The sequence below is a fragment of the Larimichthys crocea genome, chromosome VII (genome assembly GCF_000972845.2).
Source record: "Larimichthys crocea isolate SSNF chromosome VII, L_crocea_2.0, whole genome shotgun sequence".
In the NCBI taxonomy this organism is placed as follows: domain Eukaryota; kingdom Metazoa; phylum Chordata; class Actinopteri; family Sciaenidae; genus Larimichthys; species Larimichthys crocea.
The window spans coordinates 18,355,411-18,380,776 of NC_040017.1; the positions used below are offsets into that span (position 1 = coordinate 18,355,411).

Here is a 25,366-nt window from a genome sequence, read left to right on the forward strand (position 1 = left end):
TGCAGACTTTTTCTTTTCTTTCCCCTCTTTTGTTTTTAACAGTTAGTCATTACTCATTTCAGGCATTGCCCACAATCGGATGAACATATATTATATTATTACGCATGAATTCCTAAACTGACAACTTTTTTTCTGTATTAAAAGAAAAAATGCATTAATTTTTACGACACATATAAGTAATTCTGCAAATGTCCTTTAACAGGAAAGATTCAGGTGTAACTAAAATGTATGTCCCATTTAACTTTGCCCTGTTAATGCACTCTGTACATGATGGCTCACTGTTCCTGACTGAGCCTTGTTAGTAGTTAGTGTTATAGGTTTCACCTGTGCTTTTCCTGCTATGAGAAGTCAAAAGGGTATTTGAAGGGGGGTTTTAAACATTTGCCTACAATAATTAATTCATTTATTTGATGTCCACTGAAAGTCCTTGAAATTCTGTCGGTCAAGAAATCTTTTCTATAAAGTTGCAATAACAGATTGTTTGGCAATCTAATCTAAGTAGTCAGGAAGGACATTTTAAGCAGAATCAGTCTTCTGTTGGTTCCTGAAGTGGAAATGAGAGATGGATGGAAAAATGGAGAATATTGTTAGGAATCATTGGTTGAACAAAGCATCTATTGTTAAATGTTCCCTGCACTTTCCCTGGGAAATGTTTGCAGACTATGCTGGGGTAAAACCTGTCTTGGTGGTCTAATATTTGGTAGTATGATGGTAGAAAGTTAAAAAAAATATCACCAGTCTGCTTCTAGGAAATATAACTGTGAGCCGTTTGGAGAAGGTGGACTGTCAGGTAATGAGGACAATCTTCCCAGCAAGAAGTAATTTGATTCTGTGCAGATTTGTTCTGCTTTACCAAAGTCTTCAAGATGGAGTAGCCATATTTTTACCTACCTCATCTAGTATAAAAACAGGGTTTGTTTATTCATCTCATGAAAAGCCAGTGGTAATGTAACTTTTCATGCTGACATGGCTCATTTCACCAGCTGTGACCAGAAATTGGGTTCAGAGTTACAGTATACTTGACCCTTGAAATCCACACAGACACAAAAAAACACAGACTACTCCTTTGAGTAGCTTTGTATAAAACCATATTTTAAATGGTACAAGTTAAACTTAAGCTCTTTTCCTTTAAACATCCAAGAGGAAAGGAGCAAAAGGGAAAATCACATGTTTAAAATCTTCATAAATATCCAAGTCAGTGGAAGGTAAACGCCACCGTTCTCCAAACATGAACCAGAACTGAGCAAATAAACTCTTCAGCATCCACAGAGGGCACACGGTGCGAATGATGAACTGTCTTTCACATTTAGGAGCCAAATAAAAATATGTGGTGTTTTTTTAAAGACATCACTTAACTAGTTTAATTTGTGTTTGTGATTTGTTGCCTTGCTCACATATGCAAGCACTTTTTCCCAACTCATGGAGGAAGTAGCCTGCATTCCAAGGTTTATGGAAGACAATTCCCTCTTTTCCCATATCTGCCTGGGTCATATCACACTGCTGTAAGACTGGCTCTAAACTTAGGAAAAATGTGTTTTTCTGAGATTTTGAAGGATGTTTTATTGGAACATTCCCACTTGAGGAGAAACCAATGACCTTTTTTGAATGTCCATTAAAAAGCAGCTGTTAGGTCTCAGAAGCCACTGTAAATTAATTATGACACTTTTAATGGGTGTGTTTAAAGCTGTCCTTTCAATAGGAAAGACTGATATGGCTTTATCAGAAACGTATAATGATGCAGCCAATAGCTACATATAGGAAAATACTGAATTAATTTACAAAGATAAGTCTCTAACTTGGTCACACGCACTGTAATGGACATAGCATTATTCATGAGGCCTTGCAAAAAGGAAGTTTTAGCCTTTTTTAAATGTATTACATTATAGGTGATTCACAATTGGTGCAATTGACTGAGTAATTGTTTCCAGTTGTTGCCCTTAAGGCATTGGGTATTTCTCTTCATATATATATACTTAAACATGACTAGGAGCAAGAAAAGAATAATGTAAATCTGCTGACAGGAAAAAGTGTGGTTAGAGGGGAAACATCACTATATAGTAGACCACCTGTCAAGGACATTCACTATTCATTCATTTAATTTTTTGCATATGACATGTTCTATCTTTTCTTAGAATAACATGTGAAGTAAATCAACTCTATTACATACAGATTTTAAAAATATATGGCTTTGTTCCACTTTTCTTGTCTCAACATCATCGCCCCATTCCCTCTCAGTTTAATTTGCAGCAGGGCAGTAAAATCGGCACACAATCACAAACAAATATCAAAGACTCCCCTGTGGGTCCGGCTCACTGACGAGCTGGATGAAGAACTATTTTCACAGCTGGAGAGTTAAAACTGAGTGTGTCTGGAAGATTTCTACTGCAGCCACAGGCATGACCTCCTTCTGCAGAGTTAGGTACAACTGGATAACCTAATGGCCTCCATTACAACAGCAATTATAATAGCCTACACGTACCAACAACAAATGATCTGTAGCATTGATAGACTGCATTTAATATACATAACACATCTCATTTCAAAGATTTTGGTGTATCACATAGTACAATAAAAACATGACAAACTTTTTTATTTATTTTTTTTCTCCCATACTTTGATAAAGTAGATACTACGAATAGATATACACTTACTGTATTATAACAGATTAGTATTAATGTATAACATTACTGTAAATTCTTGTGTACAACACAATAGACTGAGAGTGTGTTTCTGTATTTTTTGACCAATGAAATGCACTTTGATAAGATAAAAAGGAACATCAAAATATAAAAAGCATAATCAAGAAATCTGACGTAATTCTGGTACTGTCCATGCAGATATGTTTCCAGTGTAAAACAAGTCTCATATATTTTTTTTCTGAATAAATCTATCATCTTCCACTGAGAAATTTAATGAATTACTCTTGAAAAAACATTTTACTGAATACTCTGCCTGCTCTCTCTTTCATTTGCTGTTAACGGACAAAACAACATGTCATGACACCAACAACTTCTGGCCAATGTCTAAAGGGAGTTAAAACCCTCTTGGGAGTCTTTCATTCTGTTACACTGCTTTTCTCCATCTCTGTATAGTAGGTTTTTATGTGCTGAAATAGTATCCCTATGTGTGGCCAGCAATGCTTGGTCAGAGAAATCACTTTTAGTTTGACTATGCACCCTTTTGCTCCCATGAGAACCACCTATGAATTTCCAGACCTCTAGTTCCAAAGTTACAATAACAACCTTCTAGCTCCAGGCTGGATTTTCCAGTAAAAAAAAAAAAAACATTTTTCCCTTTAAAATGTCTGTTTCCTTTCTCTTCTTGTGCTCTGATTATTTTTGTATTCCACATTTGTCACTTTAAAGAAAAAAATATTCCACAAGCTGCGATCCTCAAAAATCCACAAGAGAAAACATGTACACACACACACATGTTCACAGACAAGTGATGTCTTGTGTGTCTTGTAATGTTTATATTCAGACATGCCACTGTCCTCCCTTAGTCTTGTCTTCCTCTTAAAGTACACGTACATATGCGACCTTTGAGTCTGTACCCAGGTTATTCTTGGCAAAGCACTTGTATATGCCAGAGTCTGAGGCTGTAGGCTTCTGTATGATAAGTGTGCCCTGAGGGTGAAGCAGTTCGCTACCCTTAGGCCTGCCCTGTTCTGCAGCTGACAGAACAGAGCCATCAGGCAGCTCCCAGGTTATCTCTGGCTTGGGGATCCCAACAGCAGCACAGTTGAGCTGGATAGGTGTCCCTGTCACTGCCTTTACATTGGGGGGTGGCCCTGTTGTGATCCGTGGGGGGTAGGCCATGATAACAACAGGGACCGTGAGCACAGCCTCCCCAGCATCGTTACGAGCCCTGCAGATGTAGTTTCCACGGTCGTGTAGGCTAGTATCCTGAATAACTAGAGTACCATTCTCTCGTAACTGGTAACGCCCGAGGACTTGAGGCCGAGTAAGAGTGTGGCCACCAGGAATGGTCCAGTAGATTCTGGGTCTAGGACTCCCATCAGATAGACAGTGAAGGAAGAGAGGTTCTCCAGACACACTACGTATGATGCCCCTAGGCCTTGACAGGATGTAAGGCTTCTGCCCAACCTCCAAAATTATTAGCTTCTCTATGTAACCCATGAAATTCCTGGCACCACAGCGGTACTTCCCAGCATCCTCTTTGTGAGGGTTGTAGATCACTAAAGTCCCATCGCTGCTTGGGTGGTGGTGGCCACGGTCGGTTTCGCCAGTTAACCGCGTTCCATTAGGCAAAATCCAGATTATCTCTGGCTTTGGCTGTCCATCAGCAGAGCAGTTTAAAACTGTGGTTTTTCCAATTCGAGCCACAATACGTTCATTGAAGGGGTTCTTGAAGATCGGCCTTCGCAGCATACCGGTCACCTCCAGCTGCACCACCATCACTGCCTCTCCGCCATCATTCCTCGCCATACAAATGAACTCTGCTGTATCAGTTGGCCGCACATTACGAATTTCTAATGTCCCATTGGGGTGGACATTAATCCTGCTGCCATAGTATGGTGCTGTCAGAAAGATATTCTGAGGCATAATCCAAGTGATACTTGGAGTGGGATCGCCCTCTGCCCTGCAGTCTATGAATTTCTTGGAAAATTTAGCAGCTACATCTTTGATTACAGTCCTGTTCTGCTTGTAGCCATTGATCACAGGTGGATTCCCATCTATATCAAGCTTGTAGACTTTTCTGTTTTCTCCAGCGGGGTTGCGAGCCATACAAACATAATCCCCAGCATCGATAGCCTTTACATCCCTGATATCCAGAGAACCATTCACGTGCATTAGGTAGCGTTCATTAGATGCTGCAATCACATCGTTGGTGGGCAGCATCCACAGGATCTTGGGTTTGGGTTCCCCAACTGCTTCACAGTCAAAGCGGATGTTCTCTCCAGGCTTCACACTGGCATAGGTCTGGCTGGGCGTGCGTATCCTGGGGGCAGCGGTCACCACACTGATATGTACAAGCATCTCATCCCTGCCCACCTGGTTCTCAGCATAGCAGGTGTAATCCCCCTCTTCTGAAATACCAACCTGGAGAAGAATGATGTGATGTGAATATTTTGAAAAAATTATAATTATTTTTGATAGAGAGGAAGATGTCATGTCATGTCAGTGCATACCTGGTTTAGGTAGAGTGTTCCATTGTCAAAAAGTGTGTAGCGGCGTGCTCGTCCTCCTCCACTGCTGGCATCAGACTGAAGAGCTCTGTTAACAACAGTACCGTCTGGTAGACCCCAGGAGATCTCTGGCTTTGGTGCTCCAGAGGCTTTACAGTCCACCTTAAAGTCATTACCGTAGGGTACTTGCTTCTTTCCATGGACCTTAGGCTCTATTTTTGCTGGTTTCATTGACACGCGGACTTTCATGAGTTGGAGATCATCACCAATTTTGTTTCGTGCCACACAGAGATAATCTCCAGCATCTTTATCACTTACAGTACTAACAATAAGTGTACCATTATCCAGGACCTGAATTCTGCTGCCCATCCTGAAGAAACACATGACAGAAAATTACAGAGACATAGTGTTTTGGGATGCCTGATCAAAAACAGTGAGCCCAATTTACTACAGTGCTGGACAAGGACAAATTAAATATACTATATTGGAATTCTAGAAATTTTAGTTATATTCTCAACCCTTCTACATCAACTGTGCCTGGTGCCTTTTCACACCACAGTCATGTTCATAATACCAGTAATAAATAAATAAAATAAAGGATCACAAAAAAAGCGTAAAAGGACAGATGAGAACATTGTGATTGAAAAAATGTTAAAATAGTTCAAAATTACCAAACTGTAGAAAATCTAATTAACTAATTACACCAAGCAAACATGACCAATAAATAAAAACAAACAAGCAAAAAAAAGCTATTGTTCATGTGTCTCTTGAAAAAAAGCGTTCAGTCTCTTTCCACAGCTGTTTTTTCTCAGAGGTTGCATGCAAAGTGGGAGGTCATAGACATTGTTTATTAACACACTTTATATTGTGTGTAAGCCAATATTATTAAGCCCTTGGTGATCTATGACCTGTTATTTAGATTTTTTAGCAAATATTTATCTTTTGTAGAAAACTGAGAATATGCCGTATTAATGGAGATGGCCCAAAGCTGGAGCTGCTTTTTTGCATGACAGCTTTGTCTTTGTTCATTTTGTCACTGCAGCACATCTGATGTCTAAGCTATTTGGTGTTCGCAAACATATCATATCTCAACATAATGTGAGTATGACCTTAAAAAAAACATTACATTACAAACTATTTTACTTGACGAACATGGATTTTCTGGTGAATGCATAACAAAAAGTTATATATATATTAGAAAAGAAGATGATTAATACTGATGATATATTAAAACGACTAAAACTTACAGTACAGTCTATTACTATTTAGCTTGAACAAGTATTAAACTTAAATGTTTATCACACTGAACAGGACAAAGTTAATGAATATATAATGTACTTAATATGTTATAACAATTATAGACTAATGGTGTCCATGTCATTCTAATGTCCTCAGATCTAAGCGCTTCTATGCCTCCCAAGTTTTTAGCTGTCTTTTTTTCTCTCATTGAGGCATTAATCATTGTATTTCTTCTTACTTCTTAATTTGATTAGCCTGACCTCAGAAGGGTCTAGTTTGCTGTAAATGATCAGGCATAGGAATGAGAGTTTTACCTGTGCCACTGGTCCACCACAGCTTTAGAGGGCAGCCTCCAGATGATCCTGGGTTTAGGGTCTCCTGTAGCTGAACAGTTTAGTCTCAGTTGGTCCCCGAAGAACAACTCGGTCATGCGCTCGGATGCCGCCACTATCTGAGGTGCAGACTCTTGCTTTTCTACTGTCAGAGTCACCACCCTTCTCTCTGAGCCAGTAGAGCTTGTAGCAATACATTCATATTTCCCGCTGTTTGCTTGAGTTGCATCCTTAATGTGGAGGGTTCCATTCTCAAACACTGATATCCCCGTGTTACTGGTTGGTTGACCAAATCGTACCATTGATCCATCATGGAGGACCCAGTGAATAGTAGGCTGAGGGTTACCTTGGCCAGTGCAGGGTAGCCACAAGTTTTGGCTTACACCAGCTTTCACCTGCTGCCGTTTCTCCTCCACAATGTCTGGTGGAGCTGCCACCACCTGCAGTCGCACTGTAGCAGTATCTGCTCCAGCTGGATTACTGGCAATGCATTTGTAATGACCTCTGTCATAAACAGACACCTGCTCGATGACCAGAGTCCCCTCAGCAGATACAGATACCCTCCCATTCTCTGTATTCTGACCCCTGACCTGGGTTCGGTTGGCCAGGATCCAGGATATCATGGGTGTGGGCCGACCTTCAGTTTTACATTTCATCTCCACAGTGTTGCCTACATGAGACTTTATGTCACGTATTTTTGGCTCCAGGATGCGTGAGGGATAGGCTACCACAGAAAGGGTGACAACCAGCTTGTCTGATCCATGATCATTCTCAGCTAGACAGAGGTACTGACCACGGTCCTTAATGTTGGCATTCTGGATTGACAGTGTGCCATTGCTCAACACCTCAAACTTGCCCATCCTCCCCTTAATGGTAATGGTTCCTCCTGAAAGACAGAAAGAATTTCTTCTGTGAAACATTCAACTTAAAACCATCCAGAAACAATATACAACATTACTCACACTACAATACCCACTTTTTAAATTTTACTTTAGTACCATTTGTATTCATTAACTGATTCTTCTGGTGTTTTCTAATTGTTTTTGCTCATGTTATTACTATTTTATTAAAACATCTCACACAATAAATACTATAAGTTCGTAATTAAACAAACAAAGAGCACACTTTTTTCAATTTAAGCAATCAGCAATGAGGTTCTCTCTCTCGCCTTTCATTTTTCTTAATGATAAATTACGTTAACGATACCTGTGCTTGAGGAGAAGCGCTTCCAGGTTATAACTGGCTGGGGGTTTCCAGCAGCCTCACATGGCAGGAAAGCATCTGAGTTGGATAACACAGTGAAGCTGGCTGCGTTGCCCCCGACTATCTTAGGTTTGCTTGTCGTGACCTTTGTAGTGTGTTCAAATTCAGCAATATTGGTAGTTGTTTCTTCATTGCCAGTGTCATGATTATAAACACTAGAGACGGGATTGTGTGTGCCTACATTGTTGTATGGGGCAGGGGTGATAGTGTATCCCTGCTCAGCTCTAAGGATGGTCATTGTGTCTAAGGTAAGGCGTTTATCTGCACTGTCTCTGGCACCACTGCTCTGCACAGTTGGTCTGATTCTTCTTATTGGTGGCCTACGGTTGTTGTGACCATAGCTCCTCCGTGGTGGTGGTCTGATGTTGCTGTGGACTCTGGTCTTAACTGTTGTGTAAGGTGTTTTTGTGGTAGTTGGCATGAATGTGGTGGTGGGGATAAAAGTGGTTGAGGGGATCAAAGGTGTATTGGTTGTAGTATAGTCTGGTAAACCGCTGCTCCAGCCAAATCCTTCATATAAGTCAGTCTCCTCCTTTGACGTTTGGTCGGTGGAAACAGCTACTGGGGTTCTGTCGTCTTTGCTAGATGGTCTGTACAGAGGCCTGTAGGGTGAAACAGTCCATTGAGGTGGTGTGGTTGTCACCACTGTAGTTTCCATAGTTGTTACCTCTGTCGTTAAAGCCTCAGTTGTGGTACTAGGTAGTAATTTAGTGATTGCTGGTTTCTTGAAGGGTCTCCTGCCCCTAAAGGGCCTCCTTCTCCGCCCTTGTCGTCCTTTTGTCCCACCAAATCTCTGTCTGGTTACAAACCAATTATCAGGCTGTCCCCCAGACCCAGACGATATGACTTCATCAGGATTTTCAATTGCAGGTGGTTTGACAGTAGGTGGGGAAGGTAAAGTCTGTGATTCTGGTGGCGTTTCTGCAGTGGTGGAGGACTTGGAGTAATATCGTGAACTGGTAGTAGTTAAATGGTGAATGCTGGGTTGCAATGTTGTGAACTCCAAATCTGCAGAGGACAAATCTCCATAGTCATCATCTAATGAGCCCTCTTTGTTCCCTGTGTGTCTGGATGGGGACAAAGTTTCAGGTTCAGCCAGCGAGTTTGCAGTTGTGGTAAGCATAGCAGCAGGGACTGTGGTTAGGGTAGCTGTTGTAGTTTCAGCTGTGGTTGTAGTAGTAGTAGTTTTTTGGGTGATCAATGGCCTCTTTAGCCTGCTCAGTATCTGCTCCCTCTCTCTAGCTCCAAACAGCCGGTTCCATGGAATTCGTCCACGGATAACCTTAGAGGCAGTTGTAGTAGTGGTGGCCGTGGTAGAGACTGATGGTTCTTTAGTTCTGGCCAAAACTGGATCGATTGTGGGGTCAAACTCAGGGGCATCAGCAGAGGTTATGTATCCACTGGAAGCGTCTGGCCTTGACTCTGTCTGGGTAATATGATAGTTTGTAGCTGCAGTTTTTTGTGTAGAGGCAGGTCTCTCTGTTCTGTGCAAAGATGAACTGGAGGAAACGGTTGGCTTGACCACCTGCAGATCAGCGTTTGCTACCTTCTTTTTGTCTTCATCACAGTCACAGTCTGAAGGGAAAAAAAAGAAAAAAATAAAGAAATAAGAAATGGTACAGATAAAGAAAATATATCCACTAAATAAGCACACACTGAAGAGTTAAGCAAAATTTAATTATTGCTCTATTTGCTTTCAAAGCAAGGTTGCTTACCTGTGGTTAGTTCAATTTTGTATGGCACTGTGGCATTGCCTTCCTTCTTCACTGTGGGCTGTTTACGTTTATTGAAGAAGGACTGTATGTCAGTGATCCTGTTGGGTTTAATGATCCTCCTGCGGCCTTGGAAGGTTCTCCTGCGGCCCCCTCCTCTGCTGTTCTTGTGTGGGATGATGTGGATCTGTTGCCGGGAGATGATGGTGGATCCTGCAGGCAGGCGTGGAGATTTGATTGTTTGTGTAGTGTGGAAGGTTATCTCATCTTGCTGTCTCTCTGTGGTGGTGACGGCTGTGAATGTCGTCCGGCTTTCTGGGTCTGTGGATGTGTGTATGACTAGCTCCACTGGGCCCGGGCCATCTTTCATTGGAGTGACATTAGGATCCGTGGTGAATGAGGGCGCCGCCCAAGTAGACGTCTCTGGCTCTGCAGGTTGTTCTCCTGAGAATTGGAGCTGAGTTTCCTGTGATGAGTCTGTCACAGTAAGCTGGAGAGTGACTGGGCGCCTGTATGGGCCTGGATTAGTACTTTTTTCTAAATTTGTGTTATAATGTGTAACTGCATCACTTTGAACTTCACTCCTTTCTGTTGCATCATTTGTGAATGTGGTTCCAATTGTTGTAGAATCCGACTGCATATATGACTCTGTTGTTGGTGTGTTTCTATTTTCTGTCACTTCATTTAAATCGATTTGATGTGCTACATTACTATGCTGATCTGTTTGTGTAGTTATTTTAGACAGCCTATTCTTCTGTCTAAATATTCGAACTTTCTGTGGATTATCTGTAGCTGGTTTAACAATTCTTGGCACAATGATGAGTTGATCTTCATTATGAGCCTCACCAGAGCCAATTTCATTATCACCAGAGAGACCATTGTTTGAGTCTACATAGTTTACCCTTTCTTCTGTGACAGTCTTTATTCTTGATCCATCTTGTGCCTTTTTCATAAATTGAGCAAATTTCTGTGGGTCAACTTTCCTGAAAGTTTTATCCAAAAACCTACTACTCCAGATGCGTCTATTGCTGACTGGCCCCCTCCTTCTTTGTCCCAGTCTACCTCCAGCACCTCCTCTACCTTGTGACCTGAGTCTGGGGTAAGGTCGATCTGATGTGATGGTCCTAGATTCCTGACTAGTTCTTTCAGGACTGGAAGAGGGGATCTCATTGAGGGGGACTGTGTTTGTAGTCAAATTAGGATCGACCTTGTCTTCCGTCTCTGTCTCTGTCTCCATCCCTGATCCCTCACTATCCACTGTTACTGTCTCAGACTGTTCAGTCACAGTCACCTGAGACACAAGCAGGTCAACTCCTAAGTTATTAGCAACTAAACACCTATAAAATCCTCTATCCCTCGCTGTGAGACCCTCGATCAGCAAGGTTCCATTCTCAAAGACTTTCCTGTTCCCATGAGACTTGTCCAGAACTGAGTGATCAGGGAGTATCCAATGGACTGAGGCCTCAGGACTCCCAGTGGAGCTACAGTCAAAAAACAGATTTCCACCCAGTGGTCTTGAGAGTTGTACACCGTTGACCTCAATTTCTTCCACATCAGGGGACAGAACTGTCACTCGAAATATGAGGATATCTGCATCCAGGTAGTTTGTGGAAATGCACCTGTAGACACCCGCATCAGAGACATCTGCACCCCGTAGAGTGAGCTTCCCATCAGCAGCGATTACGATCCGCCTGTCCTCACTGTAGTAAGGAGCTCTGATCTTACTTCCATCTGGTAAAATCCACTCCAACAAAGGCTTTGGCTCACCCTGGATTTCACAGTTTAACTGTGTCACACCACCTATGTTAACAAAAAATAAATACATTTATTTCAGTAATTATTGCAAGGAGATTTTTATCATGCAAGATTCTTTAGTTAAGATCATAGTTATAGGTAGATGGAGTGATGGTCATATCAGATATTAACTAGTTTATTAAGCATTCATTTCTAACTCCCACCTGTAATTACAGCATGATCAGTCTTGGTTTGATTATCTCGCTTGATCATGGTCCAGGAATAGCGGTCCCTCTTAGGTAATCTGTTTTCCACACGTAGGTTGACCACAGACTGATATTTAATGTGCAAAGTAGAAAAAGTGGTAGTAGTGCGGTCAAGTTGGAAGCTCACCTCTCCCTGCATCAACCATGCAGGGGAGGCTTTAATCTCAGCCTCAATGTTTGTATGAATTCCTTCCTCTTCATCTTTTGGTTTTATCTGACTATACCTGTACACCATTTCTGGGCTTCTGGCCAGCATTAAGCCTCTTCCCAGTCTCATTGGAGAGTCACTGTAGGTGGCAAGGATCTGCCACAGCTGCTGTATCTGTTCATGGTCAATGTTACAGACCAAATACGTAGTTATGGTAGTGGTTAGTAAGGTGACATTGTTTCCCTCCTCCTCCTCCAATGTTTGTGTCAGGTTCTCAAAAGCAGAGGGCCTCTGGACAGTGCAGGATAGGCTGGCATCATTGTGAAACTGGTTAGTCAGATTCATTTGTATGGAACCTAATGGGGCAATGAAGTCCTTGGGGGAAACTGGAGTAAAGTCCCCCTCATCCAGGCTGATGTTTTTCTGTTTTAGATGGGGTTGGATCCAGGGTTTAGTACAAGTGAAGGCATCACTGGGGAGAAAGGATAGAGTTCTGTTGTGGTAAGGAGCAGGATTTTCGCAAACGGGACACAGCTGGCCTGTCGGATATCTTCGGTCTCGCTTGCATTTCAGCACACCTGGAAACATTTAAATCAAATGATCTAGCGTCAAGTTGGTTGCATTTAAAAAAAAGAACATTTACAGTTTCCACCTTAAGGGGCCTGCCAAACCAAATCTGATCAGTAAAACTTGTGAACCAGACAAGATCATCGTCACCACGTAATTTATTAGTTGACTAACAACAGCCAAGTCATGAATAAAAGGTAAAACTTTTGTTCTTCTGTGTCATTAGTGTCTTTGTAGCCCTGAGGATGAGAACAAGCTATGATCTCTGCCTTCAGTGTTGTCTGTGTAAAGATTTATATGTTTCCTTTGGATGTGCCTGTTTTGCTTTGGATAAAATCCCATGCACTATTAATTTGTAGGAGAAAAAAACAGACAGTCTGAGCAGAATAATCTATTAAAGTACAGACTTAGCAACTTCACCAGATGTGTCTTATTTAGGCTGCTAGCAAAAATCTTTCTCCTACAAGTTTAGATAATTTTTTTTGCAATTATGCAAGGGAAGATATTTAGATTAAGAAATATTCACTCATTAAAAGAGAATGGCTTTCCTTGTAAACATATTATAACCGAACACCTCTCTAAATACTTTCAGACTCAAACACACACTCCTCACCTGTGTTCCTCTGTGCCCACACTGAAAACCATTTCATACGGCAATCGCATGTCCATGGGTTGCCATGGAGGAAGAGGTTCTCTAACTGGCTGCAGCCTGAGAAAATATCTGCAGGCAGAGTTGTGAGCAGGTTGTCCGACAGGTGGATGTTTCTTACTGAGGACACCTTGAACACCTGGCTGTGTCTCAGTGTGATGAATGTGTCTGGGTGGAGCTGCTGAAGGTGGTTACCCTCCAGATGGACCAACTGCAGGTTGGTTAGGCCGTAGAAAGCCTCTGGGCTGATGAACTCAATGTTGTTGTGGTCCATGTGGAGCCTCAGCAGACTCTCCAAGCCTTTGAATGTCTCTTTATTGATTTTCTTCACCTTATTGAAGGACATCTTCAGGACCTGTGGTAACAGATCAGTGGAAGTAAACAGCAGATATCAACACAAAGAAGCCAGCTTTTTATGTTCAGTCCAAAATTACAACATTGCACATTGTTTACATATCTATATGTGTCATCGTGTAAAATATAGAACTAAACCATAGGATGCTGGCAGGATGTTTGTACACCAGAATTACAAGACAGCTCTGTAATCTGTTCACAAGAGACAGACAAACACATGATTTTACCTGTAGAGACTTGAGGTCTTGGAAGGCTCTGTCTTCAATACTGTGGATAGTGTTGCTATGCAGCATCAACAGCTCCAAGTTCTCAAGTCCTAAAAGATCATTTTCTCTCAGGACAGTTATACTGTTGTACCTAAAAGGAGAGAAATGAAAAAGAGACTTCAGTTTATCAGCTCAAATGTACCTCATACTGTTTTATGAAAGCCACTTAACAATTAAAATTTGAGGCCATGAACACCCACACAAGTGTTTTCAATCTAGATTAGATCTCTGCTTAGGTTAAATATGAGTGGGCTATGCAGGTACGTGATTGGTGATGTCACCATAATGTGTGTGCTTAAGCGTGTGCTTGAGCTGACCTGCCTTACCGGCTGAAAAGAGTTTTAGAGATGTTAATGAAGCACAGTCTGTTCACATATTCATGAGAAAGGGTCTGATCAGACAAATAAGTGAAAACACCTGTGTAGGTTAATCATATGGTAGGTGCGTGTTTCCTTTAATATTGACATATTGGTAACCTGTGCTGGGCTATATAAACTGCTATAAATAGTGAACACAACTCATTTTGTCCAAAATTAAAGAGGATTTGGTCTGAATTAGGGTCAAGGTCCTCCTGCACAGGTGTTTTGAGTTTAACTGGCTGATTAGACCTCTGTTCCGGTGCCATGTCACCACTGTTAATGTGCAAATATGAACGGTTAAGGTTTTTCTTCCCTTTCTTCAGCCAACATGCACAACAGCGCGGCCTTGGAGCTGACAAATGGAATTAATGTTATTAATTACAACTGTGCTCATCCTGCCATGACACGTCAATGCATCTGCAGTGAGAATTCTGGTCTGTCAACACCTTGAGAAAAGGTATAATCAGGCTTAATAGAAAACACCTGTGGATATGCACCATAGATGATAGATATGTATTTTTTATTTATTTATATATATATATTTATTTATGGCACACCTCCTTTATCACCATAAGACAAGGTAGGGTAACTTAACAACATGTTCACCTTGACAGCCCCATAGAGCAAGAAATTATGTTTTTGTGTTTCTGTATTTCCTTCCTTCCTTACTTCTTTCCTTCCTTCTTTCCTTCTTTCATTCCTTCCTTCCTTCCATCGTTTTTTTCCTTCCTTCCTTCTTTCTTTTCTTCCTTCCATCGTTTTTTCCCTTCCTTCCTTCCTTCTTTCTTTTCTTCCTTCCTTTCCTTTTTTCCTTCCTTCCTTCCTTCCTTCCTTCTTTCTTTCCTTCCTTCCTTTCCTCCGTCCTTCCGTCGTTTTTTTCCTTCCTTCCTTCCTTCCTTCCTTCCTTCCTTCCTTCCTTCCTTCTTTCTTTTCTTCCTTCCTTTCCTTTTTTCCTTCCTTCCTTCCTTCCATCCTTCCTTCCTTCCTTACTTCTTTCTTTCCTTCCTTCCTTCATTCCTTCTTTCCTTCCTTTGTTCATTCCTTCCTTCCCTTCTTCCTTCCTTCTGTCTTTCCTTCTTTCCTTCTTTCTTTCTTTCTTTCCTTTCTTCCTTCCTTATTTCCTTTTTTCCTTCCTTCCTTCTTTCTTTCCTTCCTTCATTCCTTCTTTCCTTCCTACTTTCCTTCCTTCCTTCTTTCCTTCCTTCCCTTCTTCCTTCCTTCCGTCTTTCCTTTTTTCCTTCCTTCCGTCTTTCCTTTTTTCCTTCCTTCCTTCTCTCATACCTTCCTTCCTTCCTTCCTTCCTTCCTTCTTTTCCTATACACTCAACTCCCAACTAGCTAACCTTACTGTAATTAATGGAAGAATTACTGTAATACAATGTTTTTATTTTTATTTTACCCATTCACTTTTACTACTAGTGGTAGTGTATAGTTTATTAGGTGCCACACTCTGAAAAGGCTGTAAAGTTAGGGAACATTGGTTTCTTTGTCATGTCATTCCTGCTTATTAAGCAGTCTGTGGTTAAAATCGATCAATAACATGATTCTTCCCCAGAGTAGCTGCTGCAAAGAAAGCGAAAGCTCACCCGAGGTTAATTCTTTCCACAGCTGGCTGGATGTGGTCAGGTATCGCGGTCAGGTATCTGAAGGTGCAGTGCACTTCAGTGGGAACATAGCAGGCGCATGATCTGGGGCAGTCACCGCTCGTTGGCGGCACTGCAGCCAAGAACAACAGAGCCGTCAGCAGCCACCTCCACAGGTATGAAGCGCTGCAGGCGCACACACTCATTGTGCACGGGGATGGGGGCTTCAGCTGCGCGGACGAAAGGGGGGCTACACTTGAAACATTAATGAAACCCACCTGGAGAGAGACAGAAAGAGGGAGAAGCGCAGCCCGTTGAAGCATTACTGCAAATAATGATGATAGAACAAACTATCTGTAAACTCATAAAAAGTTGCATTATCGATAAAGTGACTGAAAGCAACATTTTCCTATGTAACCTAAATATAAATGTACATCACTTAACGCAACGGTTTACTGTTTGCCTACTTATATGTTATTATTTATATGACAATATATTTTATAGTTAAGATGAAAATAAAGAACAAACAAACATAGAATAACGTTACATGTACATGCAAAGGTGGTGCATATTAATCTCTGTACATGCACACGTGATTTTAAGAGATATCATATAATAATTTAAGATTTTATATAAGATAAAACAGATATATCTACAGTTTCTCTCACCGCACTTCGGCAGCTGTAGTAAACGGAACTGCTGCACTTTGTAGGAGTGTAAAAATCCCGATCAAAGCTTAAAAGGTCCACATTCACACCACTTCACACCAGTTGATTCCTCACGAGTCCACTGTGTCTGAGGCGCAGAGGGACGGGAGTCATTTCTGTGAGAGCCCTGCAGCAGAGCGCACACGTTGGTGTCCTCCCTCCCCGCTGTAATCTGCTGTAATGTAATCCCAAAGTAACTGCAACTCTGAAATACTCGCAGAAAGTGTTCTGCTGAAAACACCAGTGTGTTAAATGCCATCAAAAACATAAAACATAAAATTCCTTCCGTAGTAGAGGACAAGAGTGGAATATTAATTGCTGCCAAGACATTAATATCTGACTTATATAATTAGAAGTAGGTCACCAAATTGCTTTGCACAGAGCACAACACAGAATCCCTAATGTGATTTATTAATTATCAGATTTTTTCTTGATCTTGGCTCTCTGTTAGTATGATTCAGTTTGGACATGGTATGTCAAATAATTAAATAATTTCCCCCTGGGGTTATTAAAGTATTTCTGATTCTGATTGTGATTCTGGTTCAAGTGTTGTCTACAGCGCAAACTCTTTCTGTCAGATGAAAGCCACCATGATCAAGTGTTCAGCTTGTGTTTTTATTTGTCTGTTTTGCTTCTAATAAAAACCACAAACCAACAATTAGTTCTGGCATGCGGGGATCGGTTTTCTTTTTGTCTTTTTTCCAAAGTCCAAAATCTTTTGGCTGGTTTGTCCGATTCCAGGAGTCCCACTGTGACCACATATCAGCATATTTAAAGGCAACTCGAGACTTTTCTTCACATTCTGCTGTTAGTATGTGCAGTAATTATATCAGATATGTTACTGTCTATGACCTTTTCTGACTATTATGTCAAAGGAACTTACATAATAGTGCACTCACACCTGGATAAAGTGTCATATAGCACCCCAAACCCCTTGGCATTGTCAACCTGTATTTTCCAGTGTTTTTATAATTAAATGATATCTGTGACTGGATGACAAACTAATCTCCAGATTAAAGATTGCGCGTCGACTATTTGTGATCGACTCACTGCGACTGACACCATAAACATTCCCGTCACTTGTAAACAGTATTCATGAAACAGTGCCCATCACACCACAGCTGCCACAAGCTGTCTTTAAATCTCATATAATGTGTGTTTTGACCTCCCAAATACTACTGTTCACAAAGCTGCTGACTCAGCATATGCGCATCCTTAAACACAAACAAACGTACACACACTTTGGACACTAATGCACAGAGATTGACATCCACGAACTCATGCAGACACGATTAAATATGCAGGTCCATTTGCAGGAGGAGATTGCATTGATTGTAAATTACTACAGTCTAACCTTTCAGTCATATTTGAACCCCAGAGAGAGAGAGAGAGAGGACAGCTTCATTTGAAGTGTGTTAGTGGGCTAGTAATCCACATGGAATTAGGATTTATGGGGATCCCTTTCATCATTTACTTAGGGTCACAGTGCAGGTTGCCATGTTCCATTACTTGTGTCGTCAACGTTGTTTACTCGAACATCTGGACAACACACCAACACACGTGGACAAACAACTCTTCTCTTCTCTTCTCTTCTCTTCTCTTCTCTTCTCTTCTCTTCTCTTCTGATGAAAAAAAAGAGAAATGCAAGACTCACTGTATTCTTCAAAGGTGTCGATGCGTTACACTTTATTTACAGTAATCCCGTATTACCAGACTTTTTGACAGCCACACACGTGATTCTCTCACTAACTTTCACTAACAGTTTGCGTTAGTGATTCTGTGTTCTCCTCTCTGCGCACTAATCTCGATACAAACAAGACTTAATTGAATTATGCAGGATTTTCTGCATATTTCTAAAACCCCAATCAAAGGGGATTTATTCTGCTAACAGAGCAGAGTTTTTCAGTGAAGTTAATTATGTCTTGATCCAAGTCATCATCATAAATGAATGAGTTAAACCTTCTTCTTCTCAGAAAGGGCGAATTATAGTGACGAGCAGCTTAGATGACTGAAGAGAGGACATGATTAGAAGAAAATAGCTCGCAACAGGTTTTTGTATGTATGGTTGCTTGAGCAGAGCTATGTGGCCAGTACAATGTGATTTGTTTGTTTGTGATTTTGCTGATCATAAAGTTGACTCTGGTCCATCTCTCTTGCCAAGGAAACTGTTTCCTTTTTACTTTAATTTACTCCAGATGATGGAGCGCTACAAGGGCAACTGTATTATTCTTCAAGCTACAGTCCTCCAGCTACAGTCTGGGGGTAACATTGGGACTCCTGGTGTTTTCTAAATGGCTTTGATTCTGCAGCATAATGTTTGACTTAAGGAAATTCCTCATGTTTGCATACACAGTTTATCCCCTCACCGACTGGCTGACAGCGGGTAATGATAAACTGATATTTCTCTTCTTCTCTCTGCTCTCGGTGTGGGCTGAGGGGAGTGTGGAGGAACAAGTCGGCTGTCAAAAGTCACAGCTAGCTGGTAGGCTCTGAGGAATCTGTAGATACATACAGCATTGGCCTCGGCTCCTCACACTCGCTGCTCGGTCATGAATGGGGGCCCACCTCTGTGGGAGGCGAATGACAGGAATAGTGTGGTTTGGAAAAAATATCGCCTTACATGAGACTCTTTTTCAACATCCTTGACATGTTTTTTCTCATGTGTAGAAGCCTCTCTTAATCACTCAGCACATTTTATGTTCTTTTGTTTCTGGGTAACACTAATATCTTTCACATTCACATCATTTCTGATTGGACACGTGTAGCTGTTTGTAATTTACAGTCAACTGGCACATGGATAAAGTTTATTGGAAGCGGAGCTGTGGCTGTTTTGATATAACTTTTTTTTTTTTTAAGTCTAAAATCTGCCAAATTTGTGTCTAAACATCAGTTTGCATGCGTGGCACAAACAGAGAGTCCCCAGAAGCATCAAAGTGACTTTGTATATAGAGTACATAAAGATTTATTGTTCTGTAAGACCACATTTGGTAGTTTAACAAAGGGAAGGATTCGAAAGTTTTCTTTACTTTGAAGGTTCTTGGACCATGGCAGATGTAGGAGAAATGGCTAACGGGATCAGCTCTGGCTGTTACAATTTGGTTTCTGGTTTCTTTGATTTTCAGTTGTTCAGTCAACCAACCAGCATGCTTGGAGCCGTCCATCCTCGGTCTCATCCAAACTTGTTTTTTCCCCCCTCTGTTTGTTTTGCTTTTCTGGAATTGCAGGATAAATTAGCAAGGTAAGCAGTTTTCAAATTCTGTTTTGGTTGAGTCACATGCAACAAGCCATGTTTGTATGATGTGTTATCTAGAACCTATTTATTGTCCAGCTGATATTGGCTGACATTGGTATATGTGTATACTGTATGTTATCTAACATACGCAGTATATGCATAAAAAAAACGCCTGTGGTAATACATTGGTGTCACTGCAAAGTTTATCCAGCAGAGGGAACGAGCGATTTACAGTACTGTGGCAAGCGGCACAGAGCAAGAGAGAAGAGAGAGCTCTCATTAATGCCAGCTAAAATTGGTTAGTTGGTTTCAATATGTTACATTATTTTTTATTATTATTATTATTATTATTTAACATCGAATAGAAGCAGTGAAGCAGAGTTCAAAAGGGCATCCCTCTATATCTTGCATAGTCATATCATTACAAAATTGGTGCACAGTCCACATAGAAAAGATATACTTTCATTCCAAAAGCAATATTTCAAGTAATCAGTAAATTGCCTCCCTGTAAAATCAGTCTTGTTCTAAGAAATCCCATCTCTGCCTGGCTCTAGTGTTGTCTTCTTTATTCACTGAGTTGTTCAATATGTGTTCTTCTCTGGCTGTCCAGACTGAAAAACTGCTGCATGTTAATGGAAATAGTTGTAACAAAAACATCTTAAGCTGTTCTGTAGTCTCTCTGACTCCTCTCTCAGACTGTGTATGATTGCTCTGTTCTTTTAGCTTCTTTGACATCTAAGTAACCTGACTTATACTGCAGTTATAGTGGACTAGTTCATTTGACGAGTATGAAACACTAGTTTCTTGTTTGTGGTTGTAGCCATGTGTAGCAAATCAATGATGTGGTTGCAGATCCTTACTGTCTTAAGCAATAGTATGAATGACTGTTGATGGCACCGAAAAGTTCTTTTGTAATGAAATCAAATATGGTCTGTCTGTGTTTACAGAGTAGTGTGTCTAGTAGTATGGCCGTGTCAGTTTTAAAGCAATCTAGTTCCTGGAATTCAGTTCTGTGACTTCACTCCTGCACACTCTGACTCAGGTTTCATAGACTCTCAACAATACTGATAAATACAAGTTCTCCTGACACGTCTGATCAATGTAACATTAGTCACACATGTTAACAGCTGTCTGTTGTGAGTCTGATGTGACCTTTGGCCCTTTAAGGGTCATGACATGGTATGGCAGCTATTGTATGAGACAGGGAGGCTACAGCAGCCCAGAATATATCGAGCTCAGTCAAAGATGTGTTGCATACTTTTTTTTTTAAGCTTATAAAACTTCTCTATGACATTATTGGATGGAGTTCATGCTGATAGACCAGGTGCCAAGATTGGAGAGATTATGCTTGCCACATTAAAAAAGGCCATTTGATATCTGGAGTAGTTTTACTTCTTTGGTTTGATTAAAGGTACCCTGACAGCACAGCTGGGTTCATCACAAAAGCTCATTCTTTACCTATTACTAACTTTAAAAACACATACCCCATATTATATCTCGACAAACGGAATCAATCATGTTACTTTTACAACAGCGATTCCAAATTTGTGATTGGAAAGAAAATATGAAGAACTCTGAAAGTGAACTTCAGTTTGATAGAAATGTTTTGAATATCAATGTTTTATTTATTTGAAGTATTTTCTCTTTATGCTTATCTTGCATGACTTGCAATTCCCAGCTGGTCAGTTGAGGATCGTATTAACAATCATCTGTTTATTTGTTACCATCTCTAACGCTTGAACCCCAGCCCTCTGTCTGCAGGAGACTGACCTTTTGTTAGAGAGCTTAAGGCTCTCCTCTCAGCTGACTTCAGAGGCTATGATCAGAACCACATGTGATGTGATGTGATTTTTGTGGACAAAACCTTCTGGTGGTGTGTGAGTGGGTCTATTTAATGCCTCACTTGTTTTGTTTGAATACGTTCCACTACAACATCAAATTGACATATAACAGTTGCCCCTAACAGCATTACAGATTTTCATCTAATCCAGTGAATTTTCTTTATGCGTCACCTCTTCTTACAAACTGGGTTTCTATGGGCAATTTGCATGGAAGTAGTAGTGTGACATCATGTCCAAGTTGCAAAATCAGACATAATCTACTGAATTGTGTAAAATGTTGAATGGCATGACTAAACACTTGGGATATTCATACAATTACAGTAATATATTGTAGTCTAGTGTTGTCTGAGGGCTACAATTTTGTTTCCCATTTGAGTCAAAGGTATGCCTTTACTAAAGTGCATTCAAATTTCACTTGCCATTCATCAACACTTCAAACGTGTTTGTGTACGAGCGTGCTGTGACACCTCCTGGCGACATGACATCTACTGATCTACTGACATAAATAGTCCGTAACACATTCTTACATATGTTTATGTTGACATGCATGTGAGCATGTACAATATGTGGAAGTGATGTATGTGCTCTCTCAGTGTGTTCATGCATGTACTGTATTTGTGGTTGTGTGTGTGTGTGTGTGTGTGTGTGTCTGTGTCTGTAGGCCAGTGGAGTTGGCTTTGAAGTGTCAAACACATTCCATCGCTTGAGGAAGCAGCTTGCTCTATTTATATTTTGGGTACGTGAAGGCAAGTAGATCTCCAAAAGAACTTCACTGGAAGGTCACTCATATATTGATGATTGATTGAGTGATCGATCAATCAGCCAATATGTCCAGTTTTTATGTAAAGTAAATAAATCACTGCAGAATTAGAGTAAAACATAACCTTTTTTCATTTTTATTCACTGTCTGACTCTTTTTGTCACGGGTATTGGGCCATGGATGTGCTGCATGTCATAAACAGTAAAGACACTTTTACAGCTTATGTATTACTCAGGGCTTTCAGCTGAGCCATAGTTGGAGTCTGGAATTTGGGGATATTATTATCCAGAAAAGTTGCTGGAGTCCTCAAAATCCACATGTTTTGTTTGGCATTGACCTAGTCATCGATGATTTACGGACATGTCACTGACTTGTCGTCTGTGTCAGTGAGCGTGTAAATCACAGTGACAGTGTAAAGAGCTTTGGCCACATGGAGGATGCTAATGATAACGAGAGAATGTAGGAGATTATGATGAGTTTTGAGATCAGCAGTATGTTCTCGTCATAAAGACTGTAATGTGAGTGGTTGAGGGCCAGTGAGTATTTTAGTCTCCAATACTAAGACAAAGCAAAACCATATGGTTGGATTTTGGCCTCATGAATATACACAAGAATAGAGGTTAGATAAAAAAAAAAAAACTAGAGCGAGAACGACAACGGTAATTTATTCTCACTCAGTTCCCTCTCCTCTCAAGTTCTATATGGCTTTGGCAAAACTCAGTTTGGCTTGGTTTGGTTTGAATTCATTACAGCTGTCAATGTCTTTTTGTTCTCCAGAATTCAACAGGCTTCAGGCTGTGCAGCGTGGGGGTGAATTGAGTGAATTGTTCTCCAAGAAGAGTGCTCTACTGAACTCTGCTGAACTCTGTCATGTTTTTTATACCCCTAATCCATCCCCTCCAAACTCTGGCACTTAGTCTGCAGCGTAGACTGGAAGCAGCAGTGAGTGCATTAATTAGAGTTTGCATATGTGTGTGTTCAGTTATGTGTTATGGCCTTTTCCACATGCTTCCATTGCCTTAAACAATACTGTTAAAGCAGCAGGGAGTAAAACTGGAAAATGTTTACATTCTGGAGGAAGCTGGTAATAACTTCCAATAATGCAGCACTGTGTTTACTCATGAGACTTAAGGCTGATGGAGTTTGATGGTTAACTGTTAAATGTACTGATATGAAAAAAGTTATGTGCAGCTGTGATACAAATTCATAACATCAGTAATTTGAATGTCTGTTTTAAATGAGTTCCACCATCATCAGTCACTCAGTCTGTCAACAACCGTTTGCACCCCATGATGATGATTACCTCCATTTGTGTCAAACTAGTCTAGTAGTCTCTCACGAATACAGCTCGCTGCTTTAAACAACACAGAAAGACGTAAACAATACTTTATGTTCTGCAGTGTGTTATTAAAGAGCTGTGTTGGTTATTTGTACCTGTAAACCTTAGAAACATAGTCAGCATGTTATATATATATATATGACATGTATGAGTATGTTGAATTTATATTCTTTCCACATTGGAAAGATGAACTGAGAAAAAAATGTACTCAATCAGTTCATATTACTTTACTACAGCCTTTTAATATTTAGGCATCGTTGCACAACTCTACTGCATAAATATAAGCAGCTCACTAGCTAAATCAGAACGTATCCAAGAACAACAGCTCTCTGAAGATGTACTGAATGTTACGTTTGAAATCTGACCTTGCTATGAGAAACCCCTCTTGCTTATTGAGCACGATGATAACTTTGAATTGAATGCTGCCCTGTGGTTACACGCTGATTGGCCTTGGCTCTGGAGCGTTCTTAAGTCTCTGATCGGTCTGAGGTGGCCTCAAACTGAAGATATTTGACTTTCAAAGAGTAAAGGGAAACCGGAGGAGTGAGAAAAGTTTGCCAAGCCAGGCATGTTAAATTCTTCATAACATAGTTGGAAAATGGATTTTGATATTCCTCTAACGAAAGTCACATCATTAATGATGTTTGGAGCTTCATTTGTCATGTGTCGGGTGACAATCAGAAGCACATTACAGCTGTCCTTAGATTCTTCTCTGTTATGTGTTGTGCACACATAATCTGTAACGTTTAATACCATATGTTATATGTGTACAGTATGGCTGAACATATGCTCCCACTTGAGCATTCAGCTATAACGCACCCATTGCCCTGCATGTATGCTCGCCACATTCATGATGATTCAACCCATGAATAATGCTCCAGCTCAACATGTTGTACCTGCACAGTGGGACACAGTGAAAGAGTGCAAGGATGAAACTCCTGGAGCCGCTCACGTAGTAAACCATTTCTTATTTTCCCCCTCTGTTCACCCCGTCTTCTTTTATGCGTCGCTCCTTTACTGCTGCCTGGAACTTGTGAGTCAGTTTCTGATCAGCTTCAAGTTATTTTTACTGCAGGAAAAACAGAACAGCAACCTTTCCACATTTTCCGTTCACCTTCTTCACTTTATCTCTGTTTCTGACAGCTGTTTTTTGCCCTTGTCCTAATCTGTCACATCGTTCCCTTTAATCATTTCGATGTTGTTTTCGAGACTGGTGAAAGAGGCCTGTCATATTTGTGTTGGCGTATGCCAGTGGCCATTGGTTGATGCGTTGCACAAGCGTGTTAGCGCATGTGACCTCACTGGTATGTATAAACTTGCCAGGAATACACAGTGTCATTCTAGAGACTTGTAAATTTGTGTGTTTACTGCTTTGTTTATCCCTCTGATTGCAGTGATTAGGTTACCATGGTAGACCTTTTCAGCAGTGCCACAGACATTTTCGTTTGTGGCACACCCCTGGTGTCCTCACCGGTCCCCCAGATGACTTCGCTCTTGGTCACACAGGTGATTATAAGGTGTCTTTCTCTTGTGTAGATTCAGTGTAATTGTGCAAAGGTGAGCAAAACAAACAAACCCTAATAGACCTGCAGGAAAATGATTAGCAAATCTACTGACAAAGTTTGCCTTCAAATACTTAGAAAAACCTGCATTCACAGAGTTGATAAAGATAGATGAGTATCAATGTTCAACCTTGGTGTGGTCAGTATGAGGTGAAGTCAGTGACATATTTGAAGTAGAGCAACTAATACACAGGACAGCGGATGTCACAATCCTGTGATGCGTGGTGTAGCAGGACCCAGTGGTGCACATTACCTGCCTCTTCATGTTAGGGTTGACTGACCCCTTGACAGAAGCACCAAGCCCT

At 40.8% G+C, this 25,366-nt stretch overlaps 1 protein-coding gene across 2 annotated transcripts; it reads right to left on the reverse strand.

Moving 5' to 3' along the window:
- Positions 1–2,078: 2,078 nt before the first annotated feature.
- Positions 2,079–16,424, reverse strand: igsf10 (immunoglobulin superfamily, member 10). 2 transcript variants are annotated; one of them, XM_027279931.1, is made up of 10 exons: positions 16,289–16,424; positions 15,624–15,898; positions 13,641–13,770; positions 13,024–13,414; positions 11,654–12,421; positions 9,699–11,495; positions 7,927–9,558; positions 6,703–7,606; positions 5,153–5,519; positions 2,079–5,063 (listed from the first exon to the last, which is right to left on the reverse strand). In XM_027279931.1, the coding sequence occupies exons 2-10, from the start codon at positions 15,824–15,826 to the stop codon at positions 3,516–3,518; spliced, it is 7,740 nt and encodes a 2,579-aa protein (XP_027135732.1). In that variant the 5' UTR covers positions 15,827–15,898; positions 16,289–16,424; the 3' UTR covers positions 2,079–3,515. The 2 variants fall into 2 exon arrangements, with proteins under 2 accessions (XP_027135732.1, XP_027135733.1); XM_027279932.1 differs by lacking the exon at positions 16,289–16,424 and having other exon boundaries at positions 15,624–15,919.
- Positions 16,425–25,366: the final 8,942 nt, after the last annotated feature.

What these genes read in the sequence shown, in the direction of transcription:
- igsf10 (XM_027279931.1), bottom strand. Translation starts at nt 15,826, where the DNA reads ATGAGTGTGTGCGCCTGCAGCGCTTCATACCTGTGGAGGTGGCTGCTG. An exon ending in AAGACCTCAAGTCTCTACAG is followed by an intron (nt 13,415 to 13,640) that starts GTAAAATCATGT and finishes CTGTTACCACAG; the next exon opens with GTCCTGAAGATGTCCTTCAA. An exon ending in GTGGTGGACCAGTGGCACAG is followed by an intron (nt 5,520 to 6,702) that starts GTAAAACTCTCA and finishes GTGTTTCTTCAG; the next exon opens with GATGGGCAGCAGAATTCAGG.